Source organism: Pleurodeles waltl, chromosome 9 (genome assembly GCF_031143425.1).
Source record: "Pleurodeles waltl isolate 20211129_DDA chromosome 9, aPleWal1.hap1.20221129, whole genome shotgun sequence".
In the NCBI taxonomy this organism is placed as follows: Eukaryota; Metazoa; Chordata; class Amphibia; order Caudata; family Salamandridae; genus Pleurodeles; species Pleurodeles waltl.
This window is the reverse complement of record NC_090448.1, coordinates 136,283,112-136,310,723: the sequence shown is the minus strand read 5'-3', so window position 1 is coordinate 136,310,723 and position 27,612 is coordinate 136,283,112. Positions and strand designations below refer to the sequence as shown.

Below are 27,612 nucleotides of genomic sequence, written 5' to 3'. Positions count from 1 at the left end.
GCCACTCTGTGTGTGAAAAAGTGCGAAATGACTTCCAGCGTGGCACCGCAGACTGGAAGGATGGTGTTTACACTGTCAGGTCAACCTTGTCATACAAACCAATGGCAATGTCACACCTTCCCTTAACAATATATGTAAGTCCCCCCTCAGGAAGTCATATAAAGCCCTTCGGCAAGGAGATGGGTATTGTCAAGTTTGACACATATTTTTCATATGTCTTAACAGAAACACTTCCATGTTGACATTTTGCTGTAGATACGTTAGTAGCCCCATTGGCTAACACAGGGTTATCAGTTGGCCCCTCAGCCTGGCTAACTTCTGAATGGAACTACCATGTAAGATATCAAATTAATCATGGCATTAAACCCGACCTGATGCCCAGGTCAAATCTAATGTCACAATTAAAGTTTGCCTCCCTGTACTCCAGCTAGTCCAGTGGCCTCACAAAGGCCCTGGCACACAGACAACTTTCTGCCCACCTGGGGGAGACATGTGACTGACTCCCAGGCTTAGAAACAAAGGTACCTGCTGCAGAGTGAGGTGTTGTCTCCTCTCCTAGGATAGCCATTCAGAATGTTAACCCAAAAGGCAAGCTTCAAAGGGGAAGTTGCCTTTGTGAGGGAAGTAGTGACAACACCCCTGGGCAGGATGTATTATGTTTCTGTAGGCAAAGTGGAGACAGAGCCAAAGAGTGTAACCCAGTCACTCGTGGGCGTTTAGCCCCCTGGTAGCCACACCTCCATGCTGGGCTACCAAGCTCCTGGTGACTGAAGAAGGATTGTGCCACTGTGAAAAGGGCAGGAATGTTGCACTCTGGGGTAGCCAGGTGCCACACATCACAGGAAACAAGTCACTAGGAGGGAGGGGACCCGGTAGCCCATTGGATAGAGACTGCAAGGTCCCCTTGGAGGTCTTTCCAGGGATAAATATGGCACCCCTGAAAGCCTGCCCCTTAAATCACATTGGATTTAGAGAGGGGACCAAAGAAACACAGCCAAGCTGACCTTGGAACTGCACAAAGAGAGGCTGCACCTTCAGGAGGACTGTACCTGCTACACTTTGGGATAGTGAAGTTTAGACTGTGCTTGTGGCTCCTGGCTCTGGGAAAAGTTGATTCCCAGCCCCAGATCAAAGAAGTGACTCCAAATATCCATTGTCTGATACCTGGAACCAGCTTCAGGGACACAAGAGCTAGAGAAGCCCAAACCAACAAGTTGGTAGCCACAGGAGATATTTTGTTGCTACCAGTCACCCAAAAAGGACAAATCTGGGATAGCCAAACATTGCATCTGAGTCTGGGAGACCTGAGAGTGCTATCCAAGTCTGGATTTGCCACACCCAGGGGACACTATCCACCACCTAAGGGTTTCGCCCCAACCACAGTGAGACCAAAGAGCCCAGCAGCCCAGCATCGGCTGTCCTGCTACTGCAATGTAGAGGACTTTGAAGGACCCTGATCTCTGTGGTCAAAGTCACCCTACTTCACTCGTGGACCAAGGAACAACAATAAATACACCACCTTAACCACACCACAACGGGAGCATCGCTAGAGCATCTTTTGCCTGTGTCCTAAGCATTAGGGTCACTCCATTGATATCTATGGTGGTCATCCTGTGAAGTTTGGAACTTGCCTTAAAAACGCTCTTGTGGCCAGGTCTCTGTCCAAAGTATTCTCTCTTGCCCCCTAGATTCTTGTTCTGTTAGAATTTATCATCCATCCCAGGAAAGCCAAGTTAACTCTTTCAAACTTTTCAAAAGCTTACAAATGTTTTGTTGACCACTGCTTGTTTGCAGTTGCATTTAAAAGTGATAATGTCTTCTACAATCTGAATCTCTGGAACCCTCCGGTGAATTTTGTTCATCATGATCTCTACAAATTCATTAAAATATATCTATTTTTATAAATCTGTGTCTGCTTTCTTTTGTGTTATGTGACTTTCTTATTTCGTTATTTTGTGCAGTTAAATGCTTTACACTCAGTTCCTTTCTCAAGCGTACTGCTCACAGCTTCTGCTACCCAGTGTTAAACTTAAGGTTAAGTAAAGGAGCCTGACTGGACCCAACACAGTATTTGTGAGTGTACTGCATAATAAGGCCCAACAGCCATATAATATAGTACACTCAATCCTCATAATTATTGCCATTGTGAAAAGATGATGCAATGTCATGTACAACAGGGGAAAACATATTTGAACTACTCTGTTATGTTACTCTTTTGGAGTTGCATTCCATTTTCTAAACATTCAATATTGGACAGAGATAAATTAAGGGGCTTATTTACAAGCTCCCTTGGCACAAGGTGGTGCAGCAAGTGTCTTGCTGCACCACCAGGAAAGGGCAGAAATGTGCTGTGTCTACAAGATACGGCTCATTTCTGTCATCTACCCCTACGCTGGAGCTAAAATTAGCTGCCCAGTGCCAATGCAGGCACCCTTGCACCATAGTGCAAGGGTGCCTGTGTTGCAGGGAATGATTGTTTATGGCAGGAAGGGACAACTTCCAACCAATAATGGCGATTTGTTACTTATATATGTGCTGCATGCTGCAAATCGTCATTATTAAATGATTGTTTATGTGGGGACACCTTCCTGCACATAAACAATCATTAATGGCGTTTAGCTTTTTCTATGTGTGCTGCAGAATGTGCTGCACACATAGGAAAAGCAAAAACGAGGAGAAATAAAAGTATTTCGCCTCCCTGTGCCACAAGAAAAAGTTAAAGTACTTATAAACATATTTATACTTTTTTTGCGCCGCATTTGCGTCATTTTTTGACGCAAAATACAATTGTATTTTTTAGGTTTGCGCCGTTTTTGCATCAAAAAGCGGCGCAAATGTGGCGCTAAAAAATTATAAATATGGTCCTTAATGTGTTAATACCATATCTTTGATTTTCAATAAGTAACCATTAAAAAGTTATACTTTTCCCTGGGCCTGGCAGGATGGTGGGAGGGACGAATGTGATCCACCTTAACCAAGCAGGGCAGTTTAGGAGTGTGTAGGTACATCACTAAGTTAAAATAAACCAGAGTGAGACCTGTACATTTATAATTTAGTGATGATTAAAGCAAAGAGAAGAAGGGTCTTCTGACTTCTTTTGAAGAGGGATTACCTTTACCATTAAGGCCTTAGTTTCAGTGAAGGACAGAGCTGGGCCCAGAACTAGGTTGGAGTGTAAAATAAAAAAGTGAGTGGTTTTGTTGTCATTTGTTTTATTACAATTTTCTTAATTTTTAGAAATTGGTTGTAGGATATTTATTGTGTTGTGTTTTGACATTTTTTACTGTTTTAGTGCTATTAAATAAATTGCACATTTTCTTAAGTTAATCATGTCTGCTCTATGCCATTGCTACCAAAAGCTGAGCCCAGGTTTAAATTATTGAAATTGTGTGTTTACTGAACAGGATGACTTTAAGGCCCTATTACTTGGGTAGGGCTCACATCCTTCCCAACTAATAACCCAATTTCATACACTACCTACACCTCGTCGTGTAATTTAGTCGTGTTACACAGTTAAATAGTGAACACATTTTATAATACAAAAATCTGGCATTTGTAGAATGCTGCATGCTTTAACTTTGGGACTCGGAAAATCAAAGAAAAATTAGATTAATAGAGGTTTGTTGGCATAAAAAATTTGCAATATTTAACAAAGACATCTACAATTATTAGATGTATATCACAAATGCTGCATGTACCTACAAATTGTTTGGAGTTCTTGAAAATGTGCAATGAGAGCACTGCCAACATCTCGGACAGAGGTTTCTGCAATGACCTCTATTTAGGGCTTCTAGGGAATCTTCTCTCCTTAATTTACAAATTGAAAATATTTTTGTTCATAGCCTAGGCACCAGATTTTACCGTACCAGCATCAAACATTACAAAACATAACTCACAATGGTAAATCCTTCACTTCCTGCCTTTGCTCAACTGGCATGCACTGCCCAAATAAGAGGCCGAAAAAGAATGCCAGTTAAGCCAACGAATGGCAAGTCCCTTGTTGTATACAATATCTTTAGGAAACAAGAGCGCATGCGCTGTCACAGGCGAGACCCAAAAACAATACTAGCGCTCATGCTGGCAGGCAGAATTTTGTACGAAGTGTGCTTGTCATTTATTCCCTGATTTCCGTTTTATTCTTGTCAACACCTCATAGCACAGTGCAGGGCATGGTCCAGCTCTGATTAGAAACCCAACCTCACACTTAACAGCACGTCATGAAATGGGTCGATTATGTGGCCCAGCTATCCTTATCTTCAATCGTTATGTTGAATCCTACATTTCATGTTAAGGTATTTGCAGGGTAAAGTGGCTGGAAATTCAGAAGAGGGATGCACAAGAGCGTTGCTCCTCAGGCTCTAGGCTTTTTTAGAGACCTGAAATTCGGCTCCAAAATGTATAAGGAGATTGTAAAGCAATTCTACCCTGTTATTACTGATGGGGTTTAATTAAATCAGTCAATCAATCAGTATTTGTAAGGCGTGGCTACTCACCCGTGGGGGTCTCAAACGGCTAATACCATTAAATGGCGCCATAAATTGAAGTTGTGTTGCCTATTTCCTTGTGGGATGTTTTTCAAACTTCTAAATGGGTGTTTTTGGTGTGTGGAGGCCCACTTAAAGTTTTTCGCCCTGGTCCAACAAAAACGTACCACATGCCAAGCTGGCATTGAAGGCAACTGCATGTGGAATATACCTGGGATTAAATGCCTGTGATGCACAAATATATTATTCAAGCTTCACTTCACCAGGTACAAATCATGGCACTGTCACTTGCATTTTTGTAGGGGTTGCAAAGGGTACTCTGAACACGATGTGTGAAAATAGTTATTCTAAAAAGCATACGCCACCTCTATGCCCGGAGCTCCAGAAAAGGGTTGGCTGTATATGTGCTACCTCCATTGTGTGCTTTGGGCTGGATAGGAAGGTAGCAGCCATGGGTATACCAAGATATACTCGAAATACCGGAGTCCAGTGAAATTTCAATTCCAAGTTGATCTAAAAAGATGTGTGTAGTGGATAAAAGTGCCTGTGAGATCAAGATAAGTGCGCTTTACACCTGGCTTTCTTCTAAAAAAACATACGTTATGTAATCTGTCACTGTGGCTAATTAACTAATCACCACAACACTGTAACCAGTGATTTGTCAAAACTGAGAGTACTTATAATCTGTCTATAAACTGGAGCGCATATTTATCAAATACTCATGCAACGCAAATCATCAAGCCACTGTGCTGTTACGGCTGCACTGTGTGCATGGGAAAGGGCAAGAATGTGCTGTTTTTTAACATTTTATGACACATTCCTGCTCTCTGCCTGTGCAGGAGCACAAACTGCTGCGTAGTGCCAACACAGGCACTCTTGTACCATAGTGCAAGGGTGCCTGTGTTGCAAGCAGTATTGTTTTTGTACAGGAAGGGAGACCTTTCTGAACAAAAACAAGGTGGCGTTTTCCTCCTTCTATGTGTGCTGCAGAACTCAGCACACATAAAGGAAAAACCGAGGAGAAATACGCATATTTCTCCGTGTTACGCCTACCATGAATGGTAAATCTGGGAATGTACCAAAATCCATGTGTGGATGCATGGGAGTGCCCATGTTCCACCCATGGAACGCCTCCTATGGCAGAGATGTGCAAGGCAGCTGCGTTACTCCACATTTACCAAGCCATGCAGGGCCATGCAAGGTAGCCTTGCTTGGCTTGGTAAATATCATTCTAGGTTTTGTATCGCACTGGCACCACCTTGCATGGCACAAGGGTGACACAAAACCATGATAAATATGTCCCTGGATATTTACATATCTTTCCCTTTATAACATTCTGCAGGAGCAGTGGCAATTTAAAAGTATGAACACACACAAGTTAAAACACACACAGCTTGACACATAGCTTACATTAGCCTTTTTATTGTGCTATTACAATCACTTTCGACAGATGTAGCATTTGGGTGGAGGGAATGAAAACTTAGCATTGGCAAAGGAAGCTATTGGTTTTGCCAATGTCTCTCAGCTGTGTTGTACAGCAGTGTGGCAGTGCAGCATGGCTGCAAGTAAAGTTTGAAAAAAAATTGTAATGACATGACCAGGCCTGACACCTTGTCATTGTTTTCAAGTGGGATGGGTTGGGCACAACGGGCAAGCAAAGAAGGGGGAAGTGGGTGAGGGTACGGGCAAGCAACAATGACGGAAAGGGGTGGGAGAACAGTGGAAGCAACAACCTAAGCACATCACGGTGAAGTGGTGGATGAGAGAGGAAGGAGCAACACGGAAAAGTGGTGGGTGGAAGGGGGACTAGGCAACACGGAGAAGAGGTGATGGGGGGGGAAAGCACCACGAACAAGGAGTGGAGGTAGAATTAGAAGACATAGTGCCTCAATTACAGCACGAGCAGCAGATGAACACAAATCAAGACTGAGCAGTTTGTGCTTGGTCTATGCTCCGGAGAAACAAGAGGAAGTGATGCCCAGCATGTGCTGGCCATGTAGGAGGCAACAGACAAGAGTGACAAAGAAGCCAACAAATGATAAGCAATGGGAGGGCTCCGAGCCCTTTATTGTAGGCAATACCCCTTGCAGTGACAGCTAATGCGCTGGCTGAAGGTGAGACCTAACAAGAGACAGACACAGAAGGTCGCAGTGGTGTAATGCAAAATGATTGGCCTTCCTCTGCAGATGTGATGAGGGGACCCTAAGTCACCCACATTTCACAAATAATCATTGATTGTGACCTTAAATGGGGCCCTTGGAGGTTCATTGGGGCCCTGAAGTGTTGTGGGGCCCCCTGCACTGCAAGGGCTTCAGGGACCCACGTTAGCCCCTGGCAAGTAGCTGTCTACCTGCGCTACAGAATTATGCAACATGTGCACACCTTTGGTAGAAGAAGCAGAGTGGTTTAAGGCTGGGCTGGGCTACCTGGTGCAATAACAGAAGGGGTTGCACTCAGCTGGCTTAGATACCAATCCACCCACATACCAACTGAGGGTAAGGGTGTACAGAATGAAAATATTAACTTCTCTTTATATTATGCAGACAAGAGACGCACTACCTTTCTAGACATATTCTTAAATTCACTAGGAACATCTACCTTTAATGCATTGTTTAACATACATGGGTGTAAATATTTATGACATAAAGAAAACATCTCTAATTAAATGTGAAAGGTAGCCTTGTTTATGGGTAGAAAATTCTTGCTCTGGCTCCTGGTCTTCTTTATCTTTTGCGGATGGCACATGAAACAGTAGTAGGATTTATGCTTGATTGTTTCTAGTCTCTATGACACATTGCTGAGAGGTATGAGCCCAAGGGACCCCATCATCCAGCATAGCTGTAGTCAGGCTGGGGAAATGTGATGTAATTTTCTTGAGCTCGGTGGGGTAAATGGCTTCAGGAATTAATACTTTTATTTATGATGGCTCAGGGTTGTAAGGTGCATAAAATGCCACGGGTTTTAGTCCAAGCAAGAAGTTAATGTTGGTTTCTGCACTGTCTGCAGCTAAAGCTTAATACCTTCTAAACAGACAAGGGTGGTGCTTGAGGCGCAGAGTATGAACACTCATGTGCCTTTAATATATACATTTTCCTTTAAATCATTATACTCACCACATAATCCTCAGTTGAAAAGTTACTAGCGCTTTTTGAGTCAAATATATGACACGTTTTACAGATTATAACCCATAAACAAAAATGGTACAATAGTAGGGACAAATTAAAAAATACATTTATTCACAATGAACTTATAAATTATTCATTGGTAATGTACATTAATTACAACTAAATTATTCTCATGATTTTTCTGGACATAAAGACCCAAAATAAGACACATATAACATACATCTGATGTATGGAAAGACTTACATAATACTTATTTATAAACACATATGTATAAACATGCACAGACAAAGTCTTCATCAGTCTTCAAAACTGATTAAAGGAAAGTGGTCGTCAAAATATATTAAAACTTTCATCCACGTAACAGAGATGGTTGCAGCGGCTCTCACATCTTATATATCCGCTTTCCTTGGGCTTTGATTCAAAGGAAGATGTGAGCTTAAATCATAGTCTATATGTTAACTATTTTTTGCAACCTCCTTAACAAAAAGGTCGATGCGTTTCGGCCCCTCTACCTACGGGCCTCTTCACGACTCATGGAGCGATAAAGACCTATGAACAATATACAAAAACCAGTTCAACTTCTCTGGAAATGTTAAAAATTATTTAAGGAGTACCTTCACCGTGAAAGATGATCACAGCCCCCATTGTGATAAAATAAAATTATTTTCCAACATTGTATATACACTTTATTTGTGTGATCTAGGGTCACCATGCCTGGTGTGATTATACATGCCTAAGGATAGAAGAATATGGACCTATTTATGCCGAGGTCACCCATGCATGGTAAAATTGCCATAACTTCCGATGAGTGCATGAAAAAATCAATGCGAGGGTGTAAATGCCCTACATGCTGTGTGGAAAATATTAGCCATCTTACATTATCCTTCTGAAATAATCAACACTTACAGCCTCGCTGTATCTAGAACTGGAAGAGAATAATGTAGGAAAATGTGAAAACGCTATTCATAAATACCATTAGAAGTGGAAGATAGAAAGCACAGGCACAATTTGTCTTAAAATTCACTTACTAGTGATTTGTAGAAGGTCAGCATTAGGCCTGGCGCATCAGTCAGTCTACCGCGTTCCAAATGAAGTGAAAACGCGAACAAACAACCGCCATCTTTAAATAGGGTGGACGCTCTATGGCGGCCATCTTAAATACTGGTACCGAATCCTGAAAGTGCACAGTGTATTGTAGCTGCGCCAGAAAAAAACAATCCTCCTGAAAATTAATCCATCTGTTTGCGCTTCCATAATATTTAGAAACCTGAGGTCAAAATGGGAGAGCTCACATCTAGAAACCGGTGGACGATAAAACTGCGGCCATCTTGGAACAGGGAAGAAACCTTGTTCTATTTTACACGAAGGCCGTCCTATATGGTGGTACTCTAAACATATATCTATCACACCCTATTAAACACAAAAATGATAGCGACAGCAGTGGAAAAAGGCGGGCCAAATGTCTTGCGAGTATGACCTCACTTTAAGTCAAGGCGCAAAAATATTTTTAATAAGTAGTGGAGTCCAAGAGGGTGCTATGCATGAAGGGTAGTTGACTTCCAGAGGTAGTAGTGGCTACCGGGAAACAGACGAGGAAAATCAGGGGACCTCAGAAGATATAGTGATTTAAAGGCGACCTGGTGTCAACTGTTTTGTAATATTCATTTAACTGCAATAGTCGGAAAGACCACACTGCAGCGCAACTTGAAGACTTATGCAGACTAGAAAAAATGAATCTATTTAAGTACGATAGTCCCCTGGGATTTCTTACTGTTCATATTATGAAAAAATAAATAACTACAGGGCAAAAAATCTCGAAATTATTCCATATGAAGCAATATATGTATTGCAAATCGCAAAGAATAAGATTGTAATGTACCTCCTGGAAATCTCTGGATATCTAACCCTTACGGTATATCTTCACCCCACATCTTTTATCTTTATAAATACAAAGGCCATGGATGGGTAGCATCACAACAATCCACCCTGAATATTCATGTACAAAAATATCCAAGCACGATATACATCCATTTCTGTCACAGACAACAATTAAATTAGAGACCATAGTTCATCTTGGTCATTCAGACGTCATCTTGCTGTACCAAATTTTTCAATCAATCAATCTTGCCTCCGTCGTGCTCAGTCCTCGGTGGAGTCCCAAGCCATCCTTCTCCGGGAATATCACTTGTAAGACTGTCCACCAGATTTCATCCGGTTTATGTTTTAATTCTTCATAATGTCCCACCAGAGGGTCACCTCGGATGCCACACTTGATTCTAGACCTGTGTTGAAGAATTCTCGACTTGACTGTCTGCGATGTTTGTCCTATATACACTAATTCACACGGGCACTTAATGCAATATATCACATTTTTAGTGTTACAATTAGAAAAACATCTTTGTCGATGTACCTGACCATTTATTATTACTTCATTGGTGTAATTCGTAAATTGACAGGCTACGCAGTTCTGACATCTATAATGTCCCTGTACCGGGGGCAATTGTAACATCATTCTCAGGTCTTTATTCTTATTTTCATTGGGCAAGGATGCTCTTACCAACATATTTCACAGATTGTTAGCTTTTTTTAAAGCAAACAACGGTCTCTCAATTCCTAATCCATTCAGTATACGCCAGTTTCTCTCAAATGATTGATCTTATTTTGTTTGCTCTAGGACTACAGTATAAGTCATCACACAAGTTAGTGGGGTGCCTTTTTGCTTTTGTTTAGGTGTTAGCAGCAACTCTCTTGTACCAAGCTCTTTTCAATGCATTTTTAGCTATTTTTTTCGGGTAACCCCTATTCATCAATTGTGAGTTCAATAGCGTTCTCAAAGTAATCTTCCTTGTGACTACAATTGTTTCTGATTCGCAAAAATTGGCCACACGGTAAATTTTCTTTAAGTGTTCTAGGATGACCGCTTGAAAAATAGAGCAGAGTATTGCGGTCAGTCGGCTTCTTGTATAAACTTACTTCAATGTGTCCTGCTTTGACTACTATTCATAAGTCTACGAAGTTAATTTTCTGGGTGTCACAGTTAAGTGTGAATTTGAGATCTATGGTGCTTTGATTAAGCCAGTTATGGAAGGAAGATAACAATTCTCTTTCACTTTCCCAGATCATAAAAATTTCGTCAATGTATCTGTACCACTTAATAATATTTTTCTTATATGGGTTGGCAATGGAAAAAAACCACTTTTGTTCAAAATAATCCATCTCAAGGTTCGCTATCTCCAGTGCGAAGCTGCACCCCATAGCTACTCCTTTTGTTTGAAGATAACAAGTCTCTTGGTACATAAAGAAATTCTTTTTGAGACATAAAGTCGCAAAGCACACTAAGAATTCTGTAGGAGTTTTCATAGGGGTGGGACAGGAATTTAATACTTATCCAACAACTTTGATCGCTTCATCTTGGGGAATATTCGTGTTGAGGGCTTATATGTCGAAGGTCACCAAAATTTGTTTATCTTCATCAAATTGAATGTTTTCTATTTTACTGATGATATCCATGGAATCCCTGACAAATGCCTTCGTTTGGGTCACAAAAGTTTTTTAAAAAATATCTACAAATTGAGCTAAGGGTTCTAACACCGAGCCGCATGCAGAAACAATGGGTCTGCCTGGGGGATTCTCTACACTTTTGTGAATTTTCGGTAAAATGTAAAAGCGAGGAGTCCTCCCGTCATGTTGATTGAGGAATTCAAATTCCTTTTTGCATATCCATTGATTATTAAAAGCATCTCTTGTGATAGACTCAATTTCAAATGGTACATCTTTGAAGAAATCTTTTTGAATGACCCGGTAGTGATCTGTGTTGTTTAATTGTCTCATTACTTCTTCCTCATATTGGTCTTTATTCCATATCACTATTCCTCCGCCTTTATCTGCGGGTTTAATAATGATTTCTTGATTATTAGGTAAACTCTGAATGGCCTCTTTCTCTGCCTTGGTGCAGTTCGATTTATAGAAAATCTTTTTGGTATTGAGGTTATCAATTTCCCTCAGCACTACATCTTCGAAAACTAGCATTTCCTTTGGCATGTCATTTCTTTTGGGACAGAAAGAAGATTTCGGTGTAAGACCACTGTTATTCTCATCTACCTCTGTCGGAGATTCCGCAAAAAAGGCTTTCAGTCTAAGTTTGCGTAAAAATCTCAACACTTCAATCTTACTGTCTAGCGGGTTTTGAATTTTAAGTGGTACAAAGGAGAGTCTTTTGTTCATTATTTGAATTTCTGAGGGTGTCAACGCAGAAGAAGACAGATTGTATATAGGCATCATCTCTTTATTAGTGTTTACCGTCTGTATGTTCTCCGTCATGTACGAAAGATCCCTTGGTCTTGATATTGGCCTCTCGGAGGCCCACCTCCCCTTCCCGCCCGCCTCTGCCAAAAAAAGGTTGAGCCCATGAGTATTGTGGGTTGGGGGGGGGATTCCCTGATTATCTTGCTCGGACTCAGAGGATGTGTCTGAAAAAGTAATAAATCTTCCTCGTGATCTGGTTTGATATTGGCGATTCAAAGTACTTGGGTTTTTATTTTTATAAAAATCTTCTTTCAAATAAGGGTAAGTGCTTGTTAAGCTAAAATTTCTGATATCTCTCACCACCTTCGTAGTTTTTTTGATTTACTGTATGGGTTTTGAATTCACTAATCGTCTTATTGACACTTTCTAGCAAAGCTTTTGCGTCCTTAATAGTATTATCATTCAATATCTCCTGTTCCAGATTGGCCATTTGTGATTAGTAAAATGCATTTTGCCATGTACAAACCCTATTTTGTGAGTGGGTAACCTATTAGCAACTTACAAAATAGGGTTTGCAGTCGCTGTTAGGAAGGGGTATGTTAGGGGCATCCCTTTCTAATAGCAAGTCACAGAGCCATGTATAAATGTTTTGCAACCAGAATGCGATCACAAACAACAGGTCCTCAAGGGACCCCTTTCTGAATGGGGGCAACAATATTTTTTTAAATCAGGGTCACACGGACCACTGCCCACACTTAAAAAATGAAAAGAAAACTTTCATTTTAATTGCTTAAATGCATTCCGTTTTCCTTTAAGGAAAACGGGCTGCATTTTCTTTAAAAAATTGCTTTATTTAAAAAGCCTTCACAGTCATGGTGGCCTGCTGACCACAGCAGGCCACCATCCCTGTGAGTGCTGGCCATTCTCAATGGGTTGAAAATTGCGACCTGCCTCATGAATATTAATGAGGCAGGTTTGTGACCCATTTAGGATTCGCAAACAGTGTCTGAGACACTGTTGTACATCAGCTTTTGTAACTCGTAAATTGCGAGTCACTAAAAATTGCAATTTCTGAGTTGCAAAAGCTGACTGTCATACATGTGGCCCTTAATTTCTATGCACTATTTGACATAACTCCTAGCCATTTGCGAGTACCATGATACAAATTATTAGAGTCCTGGTGCTCTATTATTAGGTGTTATTAGTACATATCTTAATGGTATTTGTTTTATCAAACTCAGAAGAATGAAAGTTTGAGCCTGCCATGCCGGGATTCAAAGCTGTGACCTACTTGGGATGACTAGATCTTTTCAGCAGGCTCATGGCACTTAGGGAAATATTTATAATTAAAGAGGTGCAGTGCGTTGCTGCGCCAAAATTGGCTGCACTGTGCTGCATCACTTTAGAAATGGAGGGATGGGCCATATTTACAGAAATAGGGTGCACCCCTGTATTTCCCCTAGCTCTGGCACTAATTTAGCTTTCTAGCACCAACACAGGCACCCAAGGGTGCCTGCTTTGCAGAGACTGATTGTTTATGTGCAGGACGGTGTCCCTTCCTGCACATAAACAATCAATAATGGTGATTTGGCACTTCTGTGTGTGCTTTAGAATGCAGCACACATAGAAATAGGAAATCGTCATTAATTAATGATTGTTTATGTGAAGGAAGGGAAACCTTCCTGCACATAAACAATCATTAATAGAGTTTTGCTGCAGAATGCAGTACAAATAGAAAAAGCAAAAACGAGGAGAAATAAAAGTATTTCTCCTTGTTGCACCATGCTAACACCACCCCTGAGATGGCGTTAGTTTTTGGTGCTGCCTCAGATTTACAGTTACAATAGGTGTAGTGGTGGAACGCCCATAGCAATACCCATTGCACCCCCCTCTGTCGCAGAAAACTGCATCAGAGGAGCCCATATTTACAAGGTGACATTAAGCCACAAAAAGTGGCTTAGCGCCGCCTTGTAAATATGGTGCAGTGCACAGCGTCACCAGAGCGTCAGGAAAAGGGACGATCCGGTGGAGCTAGGGTCTTGTAAATATGCCCCTTAGAGCTTCCCTGCCATCTCTTTTTTTACTGTAAAACTTATAAAACTGAATTAGTGCAGGTCTCAATCACTCTACAAGTTACTGTACTGTGGTATTGCCTGTTTTCATAGCCCCTGGCCACTGGTGAGCATGCAGTGATTTCATCACTCCACCAGTAGTGGAGGTCTTGATGGCTTTGCTGCGTTCCGCAATCATTTATATTAAGAAGAGACATTTCAATTCCAGGGCTAAGCCTACCTATATTGAATGAGCATCAGCCTGTTATATTTCGCAAGCACACAAGGCTCGACCCTGTAATTGTAGTTCCATGTATTATACTTTGGCCTTGAACAGATCCCAGAATGGACTTTCCTTCGTTGTCTGCTGGTGAACTGCCCCAGTCCCTCTCAAGCAGTGGTATACGTGGACGTGCAGCCCCCCCTCCATAAGCAGCACAGCTGCTTAAAGCAGTGTAAAGGGAGGGAGAGGCGAGAAACAAGAAGGAAATTGTGGGTTTGAAAAGGAAAGGAAGGCAAAAGCGAGCGACAGAGAGAGAGTTGGGAGTGTATTAATAATATAATGGTTTTCATATAGCGATTCATTCTTGTGCTGTTTCTCAGTGCTGTACATAATAAGCGGCATTATTATCCAGTTTGATGGCAGTCAATTTACTGGACTCAAATATGAAAGGCTGCAGCGTAGCAGCTGTTCTAATAAGCAGATGTCAAATTAATGCAATAACGATAGCATGAGGCGTGGCAAGTACCAGGTGTAGCATTACTGCATCATTATGTTTTCAGTTTGGAATGAGGCATAGCGTACTAAATCGATGATTTGCACACCAGTTTTCTCATTACGTCTCTTTCTGAGTAGTTTTCACTTCACTTTTTGCCAGATTTTTCCTGACGAAATCTAAAGGTGCAGAATTTCAAGGTGCGTTCTTTTCTGCATAATTTGTTATCCCAATTTGGATGGAAACCCCTGATTTCACCCAACTGTTAATTACAACGGATTCGGAATGAGCTGAATACAACAGAGGGCGAGCATGGCTGGTTGGTGGAAGGCGAGTGCTCTGCTTGAAACGGAGATTCAGGGTGGCAGAAAGGAAGCCATTTTCAATCAGTAAAATGCATGCGTGTGTGTCAAGAAAGCAGACTACATAGAAGGCCATTTTATTATCATTTATCACAATGGGAACAACTGTATTGGTGTCATGCGTGGATGTGGTTCGCGTACGCACTTTCTTAATTGAAACAGGAAAACGCCGCCGTAATCTGAGCCAATTACTGCAAACTCAGCGTTTATGCAGCATTGAACACGGAGCAAATTAACTCCCTGCCTTCCAGCATTTCGCTGACGTGCAATCACTTTATGAAGAAATCAGTTTCAGAAACACAGGAATTGAATACGTTGGATTTCACTTCATCTTTCTGCTGCTAGAGTTCACAAACACAGGTTCCGCTCCATTTCAGTATCGAGCCCCTTTGATTGTTGTCCTGCAAGACTGCTCGCTGTTTCCACATACATATCAGAGACGCAGCTCTTCCTATCACTGAGCAAACTCTCGGAGCGGCACTGATGACGCACTTGTTCTTTTCTTCGGTGGCAGCTTAAAGACCTCATCAATGATTCCCTTTTCAAGGGGGTGGGGGAAGTACTAAACTTTGCCATCACGGTTGGTCCAAATTTCGCAAGCTGCGCACTTCGCACAAAGTTCTCCAATTGCTTCCAACTTCACTTGCAAGCAGTGTTCGAAGTGGGCAGGGGAAAAGAGTACGGAGTTGGTAAGGTTATCAAGAAGGGTCTCTTTTTTTGTGAGAGAAATGAAAGGCAGCTACAGAAGAACAAGCATTTGCAATGCAATGGGTCTCGCGTTTGATCGGGTTAGAGCTATTAGCTTTGCAAACTACTAACCGGACTTTTCTTGCCACATAAACTAATAATGAAAAAGTAAAACAGTGCAATTATCCATGTAACAGGGTGGATGTCATGCAAAGCGCTCGACTTCCGCACAGCGAGATCGCGCTCCGCAGGTAATGAAACGATAAAGTAGTCCAGAAACCAGCTGAAAACAAAGAGCCTTGTATGTTTTCAGTAGTTTATCGGTGCGCTGGAGGAGGGCTAAACACCGGAAAAGGCATGCATATGCATTCTTTCACAAAAAGAATCGATGGATTTTTAAAAGGCAAGCCCACGAACTAATGAAAGTGATGGGCGTGACATGGGCGTGGTTAGAAGCCCACATAGAGATTACAACATGGTCCAGAGCGCTTGTGCGCGCTCGACCCTAAAAAGGCCTTCTTTCTATGGTGCCTTCTACCTGAAAGAATATAAATAGGGTCAATGCGAATCTGAAAGCTGCTTGGCGACCAGTGTATGTTTTAGTTGATCAATAGAATCTGGAATTTGTCCTTGGAAAGAAAACCTAAAAAAAAGGTTTACATTAGCGAAAATCATTTCATTAGTAAAAACATAACTTTTGAAAGCACTGTCAATATTTGAACAAAATCATTTTACACATTTTGAGTGCAATCTATCTTATAAGGTGTGTAACAGAAATCTAATGACTTAGTTCATTGTGATTTCTGTCACAAGCCTGGACACACGCACACACATGCAGGGGTCACTATTTTCCCAAGCCACAAGCAGTATTCAAATCAATGACCATCTGGGTATACCCACAGATATCTGCTGTGATTGCATGAACCAACTGAACCATTCCACTAGAAAAAGCATTTTCCACAGATGAATTCAAGTTGCATTTTCTTTCATTTGAGGTGTGCTCATTAGTTTATATATGCTGTTACCTGCAGGTCAAAGTCTAACAAAGTATTAACAGAATATTTTGTTCTTTTAAACATGTCTCTGACTCCACCCCCACACTTGCAGGCCCCCATTGCACTCAGGATGACAGTACCCAAACTTTTCTTTGTGAACTTTGATCACTGCTTGCCAGAGACATTTTGTGATAGAATATTTTTTCAATTTTTTTTTCAAGGAGAGAACAATCTTGCTGAGGTTTATCTCTAACAAACCTACAATCAGGAAGAGTTCTCTCCTCCTGTTGTGTTTTCTTTGTGATTTTTCAATTGTTATGAAGTTTATAAAATAAGCTTTAGAAAGTTGCAGATGAAAATGTTCACACATTTTTACATGTCACTTTTTCTTGACCTGTTTTGTGAAGTATTAAAATCAGGCGGCAGCAGCGAAAATGATAATCAAAAGGCCAACCCATTGACTTTTGCTCAGTTAGTGTAAGGCTCTACTGAATGCACATTCACCCAGATCTTTCAGCCTTGTAATAATTTTCTGGCCTATGACCTGGTGTCCTTGCACCTTCCAGGGTCTCAGGCAACATGCATACTTTAACAATTTGTGAGGCATATGATTCTAGATTCACTTGACTTAGCCACATGCTTAATTACATGGGCCTCATGCCTTGTGAAGGACTCCTAGTCAAATTTATTTGTCCAGGCACCTTTTAGATGCCATCCAGATTTGTTTTATACAAACTAAAGCCAGGCTAGCTACACAGTCCCATTTTCACTGTATAGGCAGTGTCTCTTTTCCTAAAAGGCTAGATTGTGACAATTGGTCTATCGGTTACTCCATCACAAATGTGAAGGATATCCTGTCCGCATTATTCCTTATTCTGCAGTCAGCACACAGACCTCTCTGTTGTAAAGTACACAGAAAAGTACAAACGTTTATCAAACTTAAAAAAGGTAAAAATATCCTTTTCACACTCCCGGATACCAATAAGGAAGTTAATCCCACCAAAATAGAATTGAACCAAAGACTCATGAATCATATCTGCATGGCTAGCTGTATGGTGTGTGACAATCACAACTGACATTCAAAGAGACCGAAATGGAACATTGACAGTGATAGCATAGTGCCTTTAATGTCAAGTATAGATCAATAGATTTTTTTAGTATGCCTTATAACTTTTTTTAGCAGAAGTTTGTATTTGAAAAAAAATGCTTCCAGACTTTATGAATAAATATTTGACATTTTAATTAAATTATTATATAATTTTGCTCGGAATTGTGATCACAGTGAATTATCAAAAATACTTAATACATATTGAAATATTAGTCATTGATATATTTGTTTGAGATAAAGTCAAAGATTTAAGAAACACATAAATATATTGTTGAATTGAAGAATCATATGTTAAGTTTTTAAATTGAGGAAAATATTTTTGTACGCAAACTTTTGTTATGGTTCCTCATAGTTTGTCAGTGCCCCCCATATCTGCAAGGACAGTTCATATTTAAACATAACTAGGGAATATTTTTACAGAGAACCATGTGCATATGCCACATAGGCAGAAATATTGTGTATTTGAGTAGTACTATGCCCATAAGCAGGGCCTGCTTTAGGGCAGTGCAATGGGTGTGGTCACACTGGGTGCTGACCTGTACAGGGGAACTGACTTAAGAGGGGGGCACTGTGCTTAGCATAACTCACGATTTAAAAGCATCTGCTGCAGAGTTCCTTATGCAGTTTTCGGGCAGCAAAAAAATTTCAGGATAACTCTTTTGCTTAATGTTTCTGCTAGAGACAGAGATTTGAGTTTTGTCTAGTGGCAGTTTTGACTCAGCATAAAGTAGCACACAGAGTTAATATGCCTGCTGCAAATGATAGATCTGTATTTTATGTGGATAGATGAATGGACTAGTAAAGCCAACCTTTACCAGAGCTTTAAAACAAATAGAATGTGTGTGAGAGAGGGGCTATTGAGAGGTTAGGGGCACTTTTGTTGGTTGGTAGTCAAGAAATCCAAAGAGGAGGTCATGTGGGGGGCGCTCCTAAAAAGTTTGTCGCACTGGACGTCACCAGCACTAAAGCCACCCTTGCTCATAAGAAAGATGATCAGCAGGCATAATTAAATTGTACTAATGACATAGCTGGATGCAAGACATATATAATAAAGCTTCACTGAGGCTTAGTTGATTTAAAGAAGTGGACTAGTTGAGTATTGTATATTGGAAACTTGAGCAATACAACTGGCAGAAAGGAGCAGCACCACACTAAACATGGCCATATCAATATCTTGCTCTACTCTACAAGCCAATGCTTTCCACTAAGTGAATCATTTGTAACATTTTATCCACTGAAATTTGTATGCATAAACCCACATTCACTTTCATCTCTCGTCCAACTTTGTTGATTAGTCATTCTATGTTTGAGAGGAATTATGCATACAACATCTTCAGTTGTAAGAAAAACAAACGTATCTGGTTGCAGAGATGGGTATCATGCTGTTAGATAACATAGTGTCACCAAAAAAGCAACAACTCACACTTATTAACTGGTAACTGATGGATACTTAAAATTAAATATTTACAACGTAATGCCATATATTTCATACAAATGATCTATTTTCTATGCCTTGCAGATCATTGGAAAACACAGTTTCTTGTGCTGGGCGCAATGACCATCAAATCAAGCCAAGCCAATACACTGGAGGAGTTGACAAACAGAGAATGCCAAGATGTCTTAGCACAATGCCCACAGTGAGTGGCGTTCATGTGGTAGAGGTCCATGGCCAGCACAGAGGTGCCCCACAGGCATATGACTTATATCTGCCTGGCTAGACATATGTTGTGTTACAACCACAACCAACCTTCGAAAGGACCAAAATGAAACAATGATGGTGAAAGAGAAGTGCCTTCAATGTGAAACATAAAAGAAATGATTTCTTTGAGTATTTCTTGGAACCTTTTTGTTATCAGAAGATTGTAACTGAAAAAATGCTTCCAGATTTTATGTAAAATATTTGACATTGGCATTTCAATGAAATTATTATGTATTTTGTGCTCGGAATGATGATCTCAGTGAATGAAGTATCAAAAAATATTGTATACATTTTGAAATAATAGCCATTAAACTATTTGCTTGATGTAAATTCAAAGATTTAAGCAACACTTGAATGTACTGTAACTGACAATTGAAAATCCTGCTCACCACATGTTAATATTTTTAAAATGAGGAAAACATATTTTTGTACACTGGTACACAAGAGAATTACAATAAAGTTGTCTTAAGAATAGTTCTCCATTTGTATCCAACTGCATATTTTAAAAGCAAAAAGAGATTTTATGTGTATATCTAATTTGCTCTAAATGTTCCCTTTGTGGGCACCCTGTATTTGAACACCCCAAAATTAATCTCAATAACATGTACACAGATTCTTGACCGGAGGTGGCGCTTTACCTAAATTTCACAAGGCAATGTGTTTGTGAGGTAAGGAAACTCCCAAAAGTACAATGAATCAAGTAAAGGCCCAGACAATGATTGAGTTCTAGCTCAGTGGAATGAATTTAAAAGATTTTTTACAGAAAAATACAAAAAAGATACAATAAAAAATCAGCATAAGGCTACTATAAAGGCTATTATCAAAAGGTGTATTAGAAGGCAGTGCAAAATTAAAGTCCCAAGTGAAAAGCAAAATCAATATAGAAACAGATATACTATCAGAAAGTATTTTGGTTCATCTCCAAAATCAGGGGTTTGGTACAGGAAATCTTCTTACAGAACAGAATGGAAAGTGCAGATTCATCATGGCTGAGCAAAAGTATCACACTTTTAGCAATCAGAGAACAATCTTATTAAAGGTCATATTGCCTTGGCACCTAAGCACTATACCACTTAATGAATATTGATTCTGCCCACTCTATGCAAATGTTATCTGTAGATGGCAGGACAATCTAATTACATGAGCAACTGTACACTGGCGGACCCTGATAGGTAATATGGGGTGCTTTACCGGAGAACAAGAATAAAACCAAGGAAAACTCGACAACCCCTTTACATATATGATACCAGTAGACTAAAGAAAAACTACCACAGTCAAGAAGGAACATATAGACCCCAAAATAATGCTTTTATGAAATCAACTTCAGAATGACATTTCTTAATGTACCAAAGGCATTTTGTGACTAGAAAATGCCTTCCCGAATCACAAAAGGGGCTTTGCAACTCTTTCTGAATTGCCATTAGGAGAGGATGTGAAAGGGTGATCCCTCCTAATTGCAAATCTCTATCAGCTGTACCATTGGTTTGACAGAGCTATTAATGTTGCAAGTCGTTTTACAGTTACAAACACCTCAAAGGCGTGGCTATTTGAAAAGGGAAACCTGTCTCGGTGAGGCAGTGCACCATTGACTGCTCCTTGAAATATCTTCCAAAACAGGATACATTTTTTAGAAAGCAACACAGGTTCCTTCAAGAAACATGAACTGGAAGTGGAAATACAGGAATAGCCCTGCAAGCCACCTCTCATGTGTTTATAGCCAGCGACAAGTGGTCGCAAATAGTGACCTATCCACTAAACATTCATTAGTGAAGTTATTCTGCGCCCTCCTTAACACTAAAAGTAGACAATAGGCCGGTTTCAGTGTAATATAATGTATAGGACTCAGAAACGTGTTCCTCCTAGTGGGCCTTGTTACCTGTCCCGACTGGACTTGTGATACATATATATCGAAAATCTTCCCTACAATTTGTAGCACTTAAAACTGGGAAAAAAAGGCACACATTTTCAAAATATGGTTTATAGCTACCCTAAACCATATATAGAGTATTTATCCAGTACCTGCTAGTTTTCTTCCTTGCTCAAATATTTTAAAGCAATTTGAGTAAGTGCCACTGGCTACCATCCACAGTCTCATGAGACTGATCTCCAGAACTTGACCCTAGATCAAGATATCGCTAGCAATGCAAGGCATAACTTCTTAAATATGCAACCAGAAGTTTAGGATATAGCTTGTATCAGCCTTGTAACCATAGAATATTCACAACATTCAAAAGTTAAAGATAGTGTTAAAATGGGTTCTTCCATACCCCAGCACAGTTACTGCTTCCCAACCACTCAACTGGTACTGCCTTCTGGGTTGCAACAAAATCTGATGGTCAGCCTTGCTACCACCAAGCCGATCAATTTAGGGGATGGCCATAGATTTTTGATATGCTGCTTCACCCCAATCCAAAAGCCCACATTTGTGGCTGTGGGTTAATTAAATGTATGTGGCTGTCATGATGCCATGAAATAATTAGGCTGCATCCTGTGCATCAGCATACTCCGACCTAGTATCAACCTACTGACTCCAGACTCTGACATCCTGCTTCAGGTTTCCAGGTGAGGCAAAGTGTATTTCTACCTATTCCAGAAAATAGCATGATGTGACTCTCCTTCTGCAAAAAAGTAATGCTCCTTGTGCTCACATCAAAAAGGCTACCATGAGTGGCCCTATTTTGTTTGATAAACCTAGAGTAACACAAGGCAGCAGGTTACTCTGCAACAGGGAGGCGTACCATGAGTGGCATCCATCCACCCATGGATTTTGGTGCATTGCCAGATTTACCATTAGTGGTAGACCTGGGAATATGTCAAAATGCTATAATTCCCCAGATGAGGCATAACAAGGGGAAATATCTTTATTTCCCATTGTTGTTTAATCGTTCCACGTGTAAAATGACTATCAGCATTGTTTTTGTGCAGGAAGGTATCCCTTACTCCACAAAAGCAATCCTGCCTACAATGCAAGCAATCTCGCACCATGACGCAAGGATGCCTGCATTGGCACTATACCTAAAGCCTAAAGAGCACCAGGCCTAGGAAAGGACAGGAATGCCATAATGTTAAATACTGTACATTCCTGCCCTTTCCCTTTCATATAGCGCTGTTCATCAAGGTGGCTTGCTGAGCTGTGTTCGTGAAAAAATGATAACTCCCCCCAGAGACTTTTGATATTTGCTAAGATGTGGAATGGTTTACCATATGTTTGCTGAGCACAAAATCAAGTTTTGCCCTTCAGGCTAATGTTCACAACATTTCTTCTGAATATCGGATATTGATCTGTTTCCTTGGGTGCTTGAATCCATGAATGTGTTTGAAATGCTGTATAAATCGATGATGATCATTATATGATAATGTAGAAGCAAATAGTTTACAAGAGAAGGTCCCTTTTTTCTTTAGGTATTTGTTTTTCAATTGTTTCTTAGATCAGCAGTGTCCTACATAAGTCCAGGACAGATGGAGTCAGATTTTCAGGAACACCACCTACGATTATTTTACATTAAATCAATGTGAATAAAAATGAACTATGTATTGGCTATTATAAATATGTAGGGTCGTATTTACAAGGCCCATGGTGCAGGGCATCACAGCAAGAGCCCTGCTGCACAGCCCTGTTCCAGCTGGAAGGGAGGGAAATGTGACATATCTACAAGATACAGCGCATTTCTGTCCTCTCCCCCTGTGCTGGTGAACAAATTGCACAAATTGTTACCATGGTGCAAGGGTGCCTACATTTAAGGGATGATTGTTTTTGTGCAGGAAGGGACACCTTCCTGCACAAAAACAATCAAAGGAGGAGATTTCCTCCTTCTATGTGTGCTGCAGAATGCAGCACACACAGAAAGAGGAAAAACAGGGAGAGGTAAAGAAATTTCACTCCATTGTGCCACTTTAACACCACCCCTGAGGTGGCTTAGGAATCTTACGCATTCCCAGACTTGAAAATTCATCGGATTCCAGAGGTGTTGCGTGGTAACACCCACAGCAGCAACCTTAGAAAGTCCCTCTCATGCAGTGGTATGCTTGAAAGGGGTCCATATTTACACACCATGAAAAGCCATGCAAGGTGGCTGTGCGCGTCCTTGTAAATATGGGCTGGAACACTGTACCACCAGAGGGTAAAAAAAAATTATGCTAGAGCCTCGTAAATGAGACCCGTAGTATGAATGTGGCCCTTCTAAACCTAGGATGGACTTCTGTGCATTAAACAGGTTTACACGTTTTAGGATTATGATACTAAGAGAAAGCACAATATCCTTACTTAGTTCCTGCAAGCAGGGTGCTTTCTGTTCTCAAATGTAAAACTGAGTTAGAAGGTTTTTTATATTATTTTTAAATTACTACACTTGTCAAGCTGTAGTGTTATTATAAATGTATTTTTCAGTTTAAAAATCTATAAGTACGACAAATGGTATTTTTGCTTATTGGATGTTCCCTATGAATGATTACTAACGAGTAGAAAAGTCAAATAATATGGAACAAAATAATCTATTAAAGGGTTTGTATGATCCCGAATATCTAAATATATCACTAAGGATGCTAACTTTGCAGTATGTAAGAAAGCATAAAAGGTAGAAGTATTATATACAAAGTTCTAATATGGCATATGGAATGTAATCAAATGGGAGTAAATGACCATCAGTATGTGCATAAGTAGGATTAACAAGTAAACCTAATTAAATATTTAATGAATTATTCTCTCTAGCACACAGTTTAAGGTGGTTTAAATCAGACTCAATCAATGAATGGAGTTACTAACAATCTCAAGTTAGATGTGGATAGATATTCAGTAAAACATGCCCAATTCTATATGCCTTTCCTTTACAATGATTCTGAAAAATGATTTGTGTCTACTTTCTGATTGTAACATATGTATTTTCCCAATTTTAGGTAAACTGTTGAAATGTGATAGGCAAGAGCATATAAACCAAATCACCTTCAGTGTGTATTTGGGAGCATTCTGAAACTAGTACTATTAGTATTCATAATATTGTTTACACATTTCATTATTCAAAATTGTTTAACTGGATCATGAAAGCTTTTAGTCGTATGTAGCCCATATTCTGCTATTCAGACCAAATTATTGTTTGTTTTACTTAACCTGTTAACCCTGTTAAGCACCTTTTATGCTAGACAAACTTCCTGATATCCTCATATGTACAAAAAGAACAGTAAACTAATGTGAGCGGCAACGTGTTGCCAACTCAAGAGCACATTTTCTTGACCATAACAACACACATATTGGAACTATTCAGATCAAGTTAGCTTCAACATACCACACCCTCACATGCACGCATTACATAAAAATGAGGCTGGCCAATGGATTTTACCCACTGGAATGAATATGGCAAACAAATCCATGCCCTCACTGCATTATAAAGTTCTCTGATGGGATGTAATTTGTTTTTTACTGTAAGAAAACACATCTGTATTAAACTAGTTATTGAACAAACCAATATCTTCTAACCATAAGCGACCACACCTAACCAGTCAAATGCCAACCCCCTATGGAAAGGGTGCTCAGGTAGGAATATGCTGCAAATGCTGAGAACATAACATAGCATTTTAATACTGGGGTTTCCTTCAGAATGTCTTTCATGTGATCTTTAACTTCACTTGTGCTTTCTTCTATGTGTCTATGATGCATTTCCATGTTTCACATAGAATTATGCTATTTTGGATGTGCAGAGATGTACAAATCAATGGAGCTATCTTCAGACTCCATGTATCAGCAATGGTTTTTTCTACATCCAATCAACTTGGCTATTTATTGTTATTCTACATGTTGTCCACCGTTGTGCTATTTGTAAGGAACGAATGCTTGTAGCTACTGGCATTGTGTAAACCTATTGTACTGTGATATTCAGGTGATATTAACTTCTTCAGACCAATTCTGGGACTTATGCCATTTCACTGAAGTGTACTGGTCAATTAAACAATGAGTTTAACAAGGCTTTCAGCCGACTGGATCACTAGCATAAAAAGAGTTTAATTTAAATGTGGAGTATTTATCTTTTCTCTCTCTCTCTCTCTATTCTCCTTATCATGCTATAGGTTTAGGTAACCAGAAAGGTTCAGTATCTTTAATATTGGTAACTGCTGCATGTGTCGGGCTAGGTTCTGGTGAAAGAGTAAAAATCTGCTAACAATTTCACTTGCCTTAACATATCTATATCTAAATCACTCTAACGCTGTCTGGGTTTCTTGGTTGCAAAGAGACCTCTGACTATTACTTAGTCTGCTTCAAATCTTTTACAATCATTGGAAGTAAATTTGTGACTACAAAACCCAATAAAATTGGGCAAAGGATGAATTCAACATACCAAAAATATCCCTTTGTATTAGGTAAAACCTCTTTTCTACTGTAGAAAAGTTGGATTCATATCAGTAAGTGGATTTACACACAGAAAGCTTTTCATGGAAGTAAATCTACAATAGTGGGTGTGCAGTAGGCATTAGAGTGTCAGAATGTCATTAATGTTTGTGAACTTCAACAAAGTTGTACATTTGTGGAGGTCCATTAACTCATCATCATTCCCGAATTACACTGGAAAAGGTTAGAATGTTACTTTTGTGAAGGGCAGGATTAATCTATCCCTTTCCAGGGAAAACTGTGTGTATGTTAGAGAAGGTCTTTCTCCCTGGGAAAAATATATTTCCCTATAGAGGAAATAAAAACAGGAAGAGTTGTAATGGCATTCGTACTTGCACTGCAATATAGTAGAGAATACTTACTCATGAAAAAATGTAATTTAGATTTTTTTTCACCTGGACTTCATCTTGAAATCATGGACCGCACCCGATTTCCAGATGTAACCTTGAAAATTTTTCTGATTTCCAGAAATCTGAAAATCTTCACTGATACAGGGTGGAAACCTGCAGGTGCATATTTCTGGAATTTTGTGAATCGGGTCTTTTGTGTTTAGTCTTTTGTTTGTATTGCTTTATGTGTCAGGTATTTCCTCTTGTTCAATATAACCCCATCTTGAAGTAGGAAAACACTTTTTTTAGGGCATTGTTTGCAAAATGAAAAGAATTCTAATCTGTTTCTACATAATAGTGAACTCAACTGCATAGCCACAGATACCAATCTGATGGTTTTAGATATCACATAGGATTCAACCGGAAGAAGAATTAAACCACACATTTAGCTTTTCGAAGGAGATAAATGGTGCATTGGGCCCATTCTGCAAAATGTCAAAATAGAGCTTTGTTTGCTTGTCCTTTGCCATCACAATCATATTAAAAAGTTTGTTAACAGTTCAGAAAGTCTAAGAATCTGACCTGGCATCATCACTAGGTGGTACTGAGTACTTTCTTAGAATCTTTAACAACCTTGCTCATGAAGGTGGACATTTGGATGCTACTTCCATGGTAAACGGAAACTTGTCCTGGAGCAACAGTCAACGGAATCCAACTGTGAGCTTTTTTCTCCCTTCTTTAAGGAGGGCCTTTCTAGGACTTATCAGGGCATGTCTCTGCCCTGCAGGATACCTCCTGGTTTGAGGGCCTGGGGTCCACTAAGTCTTCAAGGTTAAACAAACTCAAGTGAGGTGGGGGTAGCAGAAGAATCCTGAGCAGGTCAGTCTCAATCCCTTCCACATCAACATGTTTTTTTTTCTTTCTGCTGCGGTAGCCACAATCATGATTCATCACCTTGGGAGCGTTCGGAGTTATCAGGTGTTCTCTCCAGGGTGCCTATTACCTTACAGAAATGTAAAAGTGTACAATTAGTTAATCAGCAAATCTACAATTTGTTGGGAGCCTAACTTACACTGTATGTAATAAATGTTTTTTAAAAATTCTTATTATACTGCAACTGACTGCCTTATACGGTGTGTAATTCTTAAACAAAAATATGTACATATTCCAGTGGTTTCTGTCACAGGCTGGATCTTAACAGCAATAGGTTCATGTCATTATTCATCAGTGCACCACACAGGATTTAAATCAGTGACCCTCAGGTATGACACACAGGCATCTGAAGTGATTGCATTAATTAATTAATGGCCTGATTTAGAGTATGGCGGGCAAGTGTGTACTCAATCAGAGTGAAAGAGTAAAGTGCTTTGTCACCCTGATTTAGTCCCCATCTGAAATGTCTGCTGGTCCCGCAAACATCTCTAGCATTGGTAGG

The 27,612-nt window shown here is 40.0% G+C and overlaps 1 protein-coding gene across 1 annotated transcript in view; it reads left to right on the top strand.

Annotated features, from left to right (window-relative positions):
* Positions 1 to 19,946, top strand: part of SUSD3 (sushi domain containing 3) — a 297,720-nt gene extending 277,774 nt beyond the window's left edge. Inside the window, exon 5 of the mRNA XM_069206419.1 lies at positions 19,293 to 19,946. Coding sequence (XP_069062520.1) covers positions 19,293 to 19,491 — 199 coding nt within the window. The 3' untranslated portion in view covers positions 19,492 to 19,946. The remainder of the gene's footprint in view (positions 1 to 19,292) is intronic.
* The last annotated feature ends 7,666 nt before the right edge of the window (positions 19,947 to 27,612 follow it).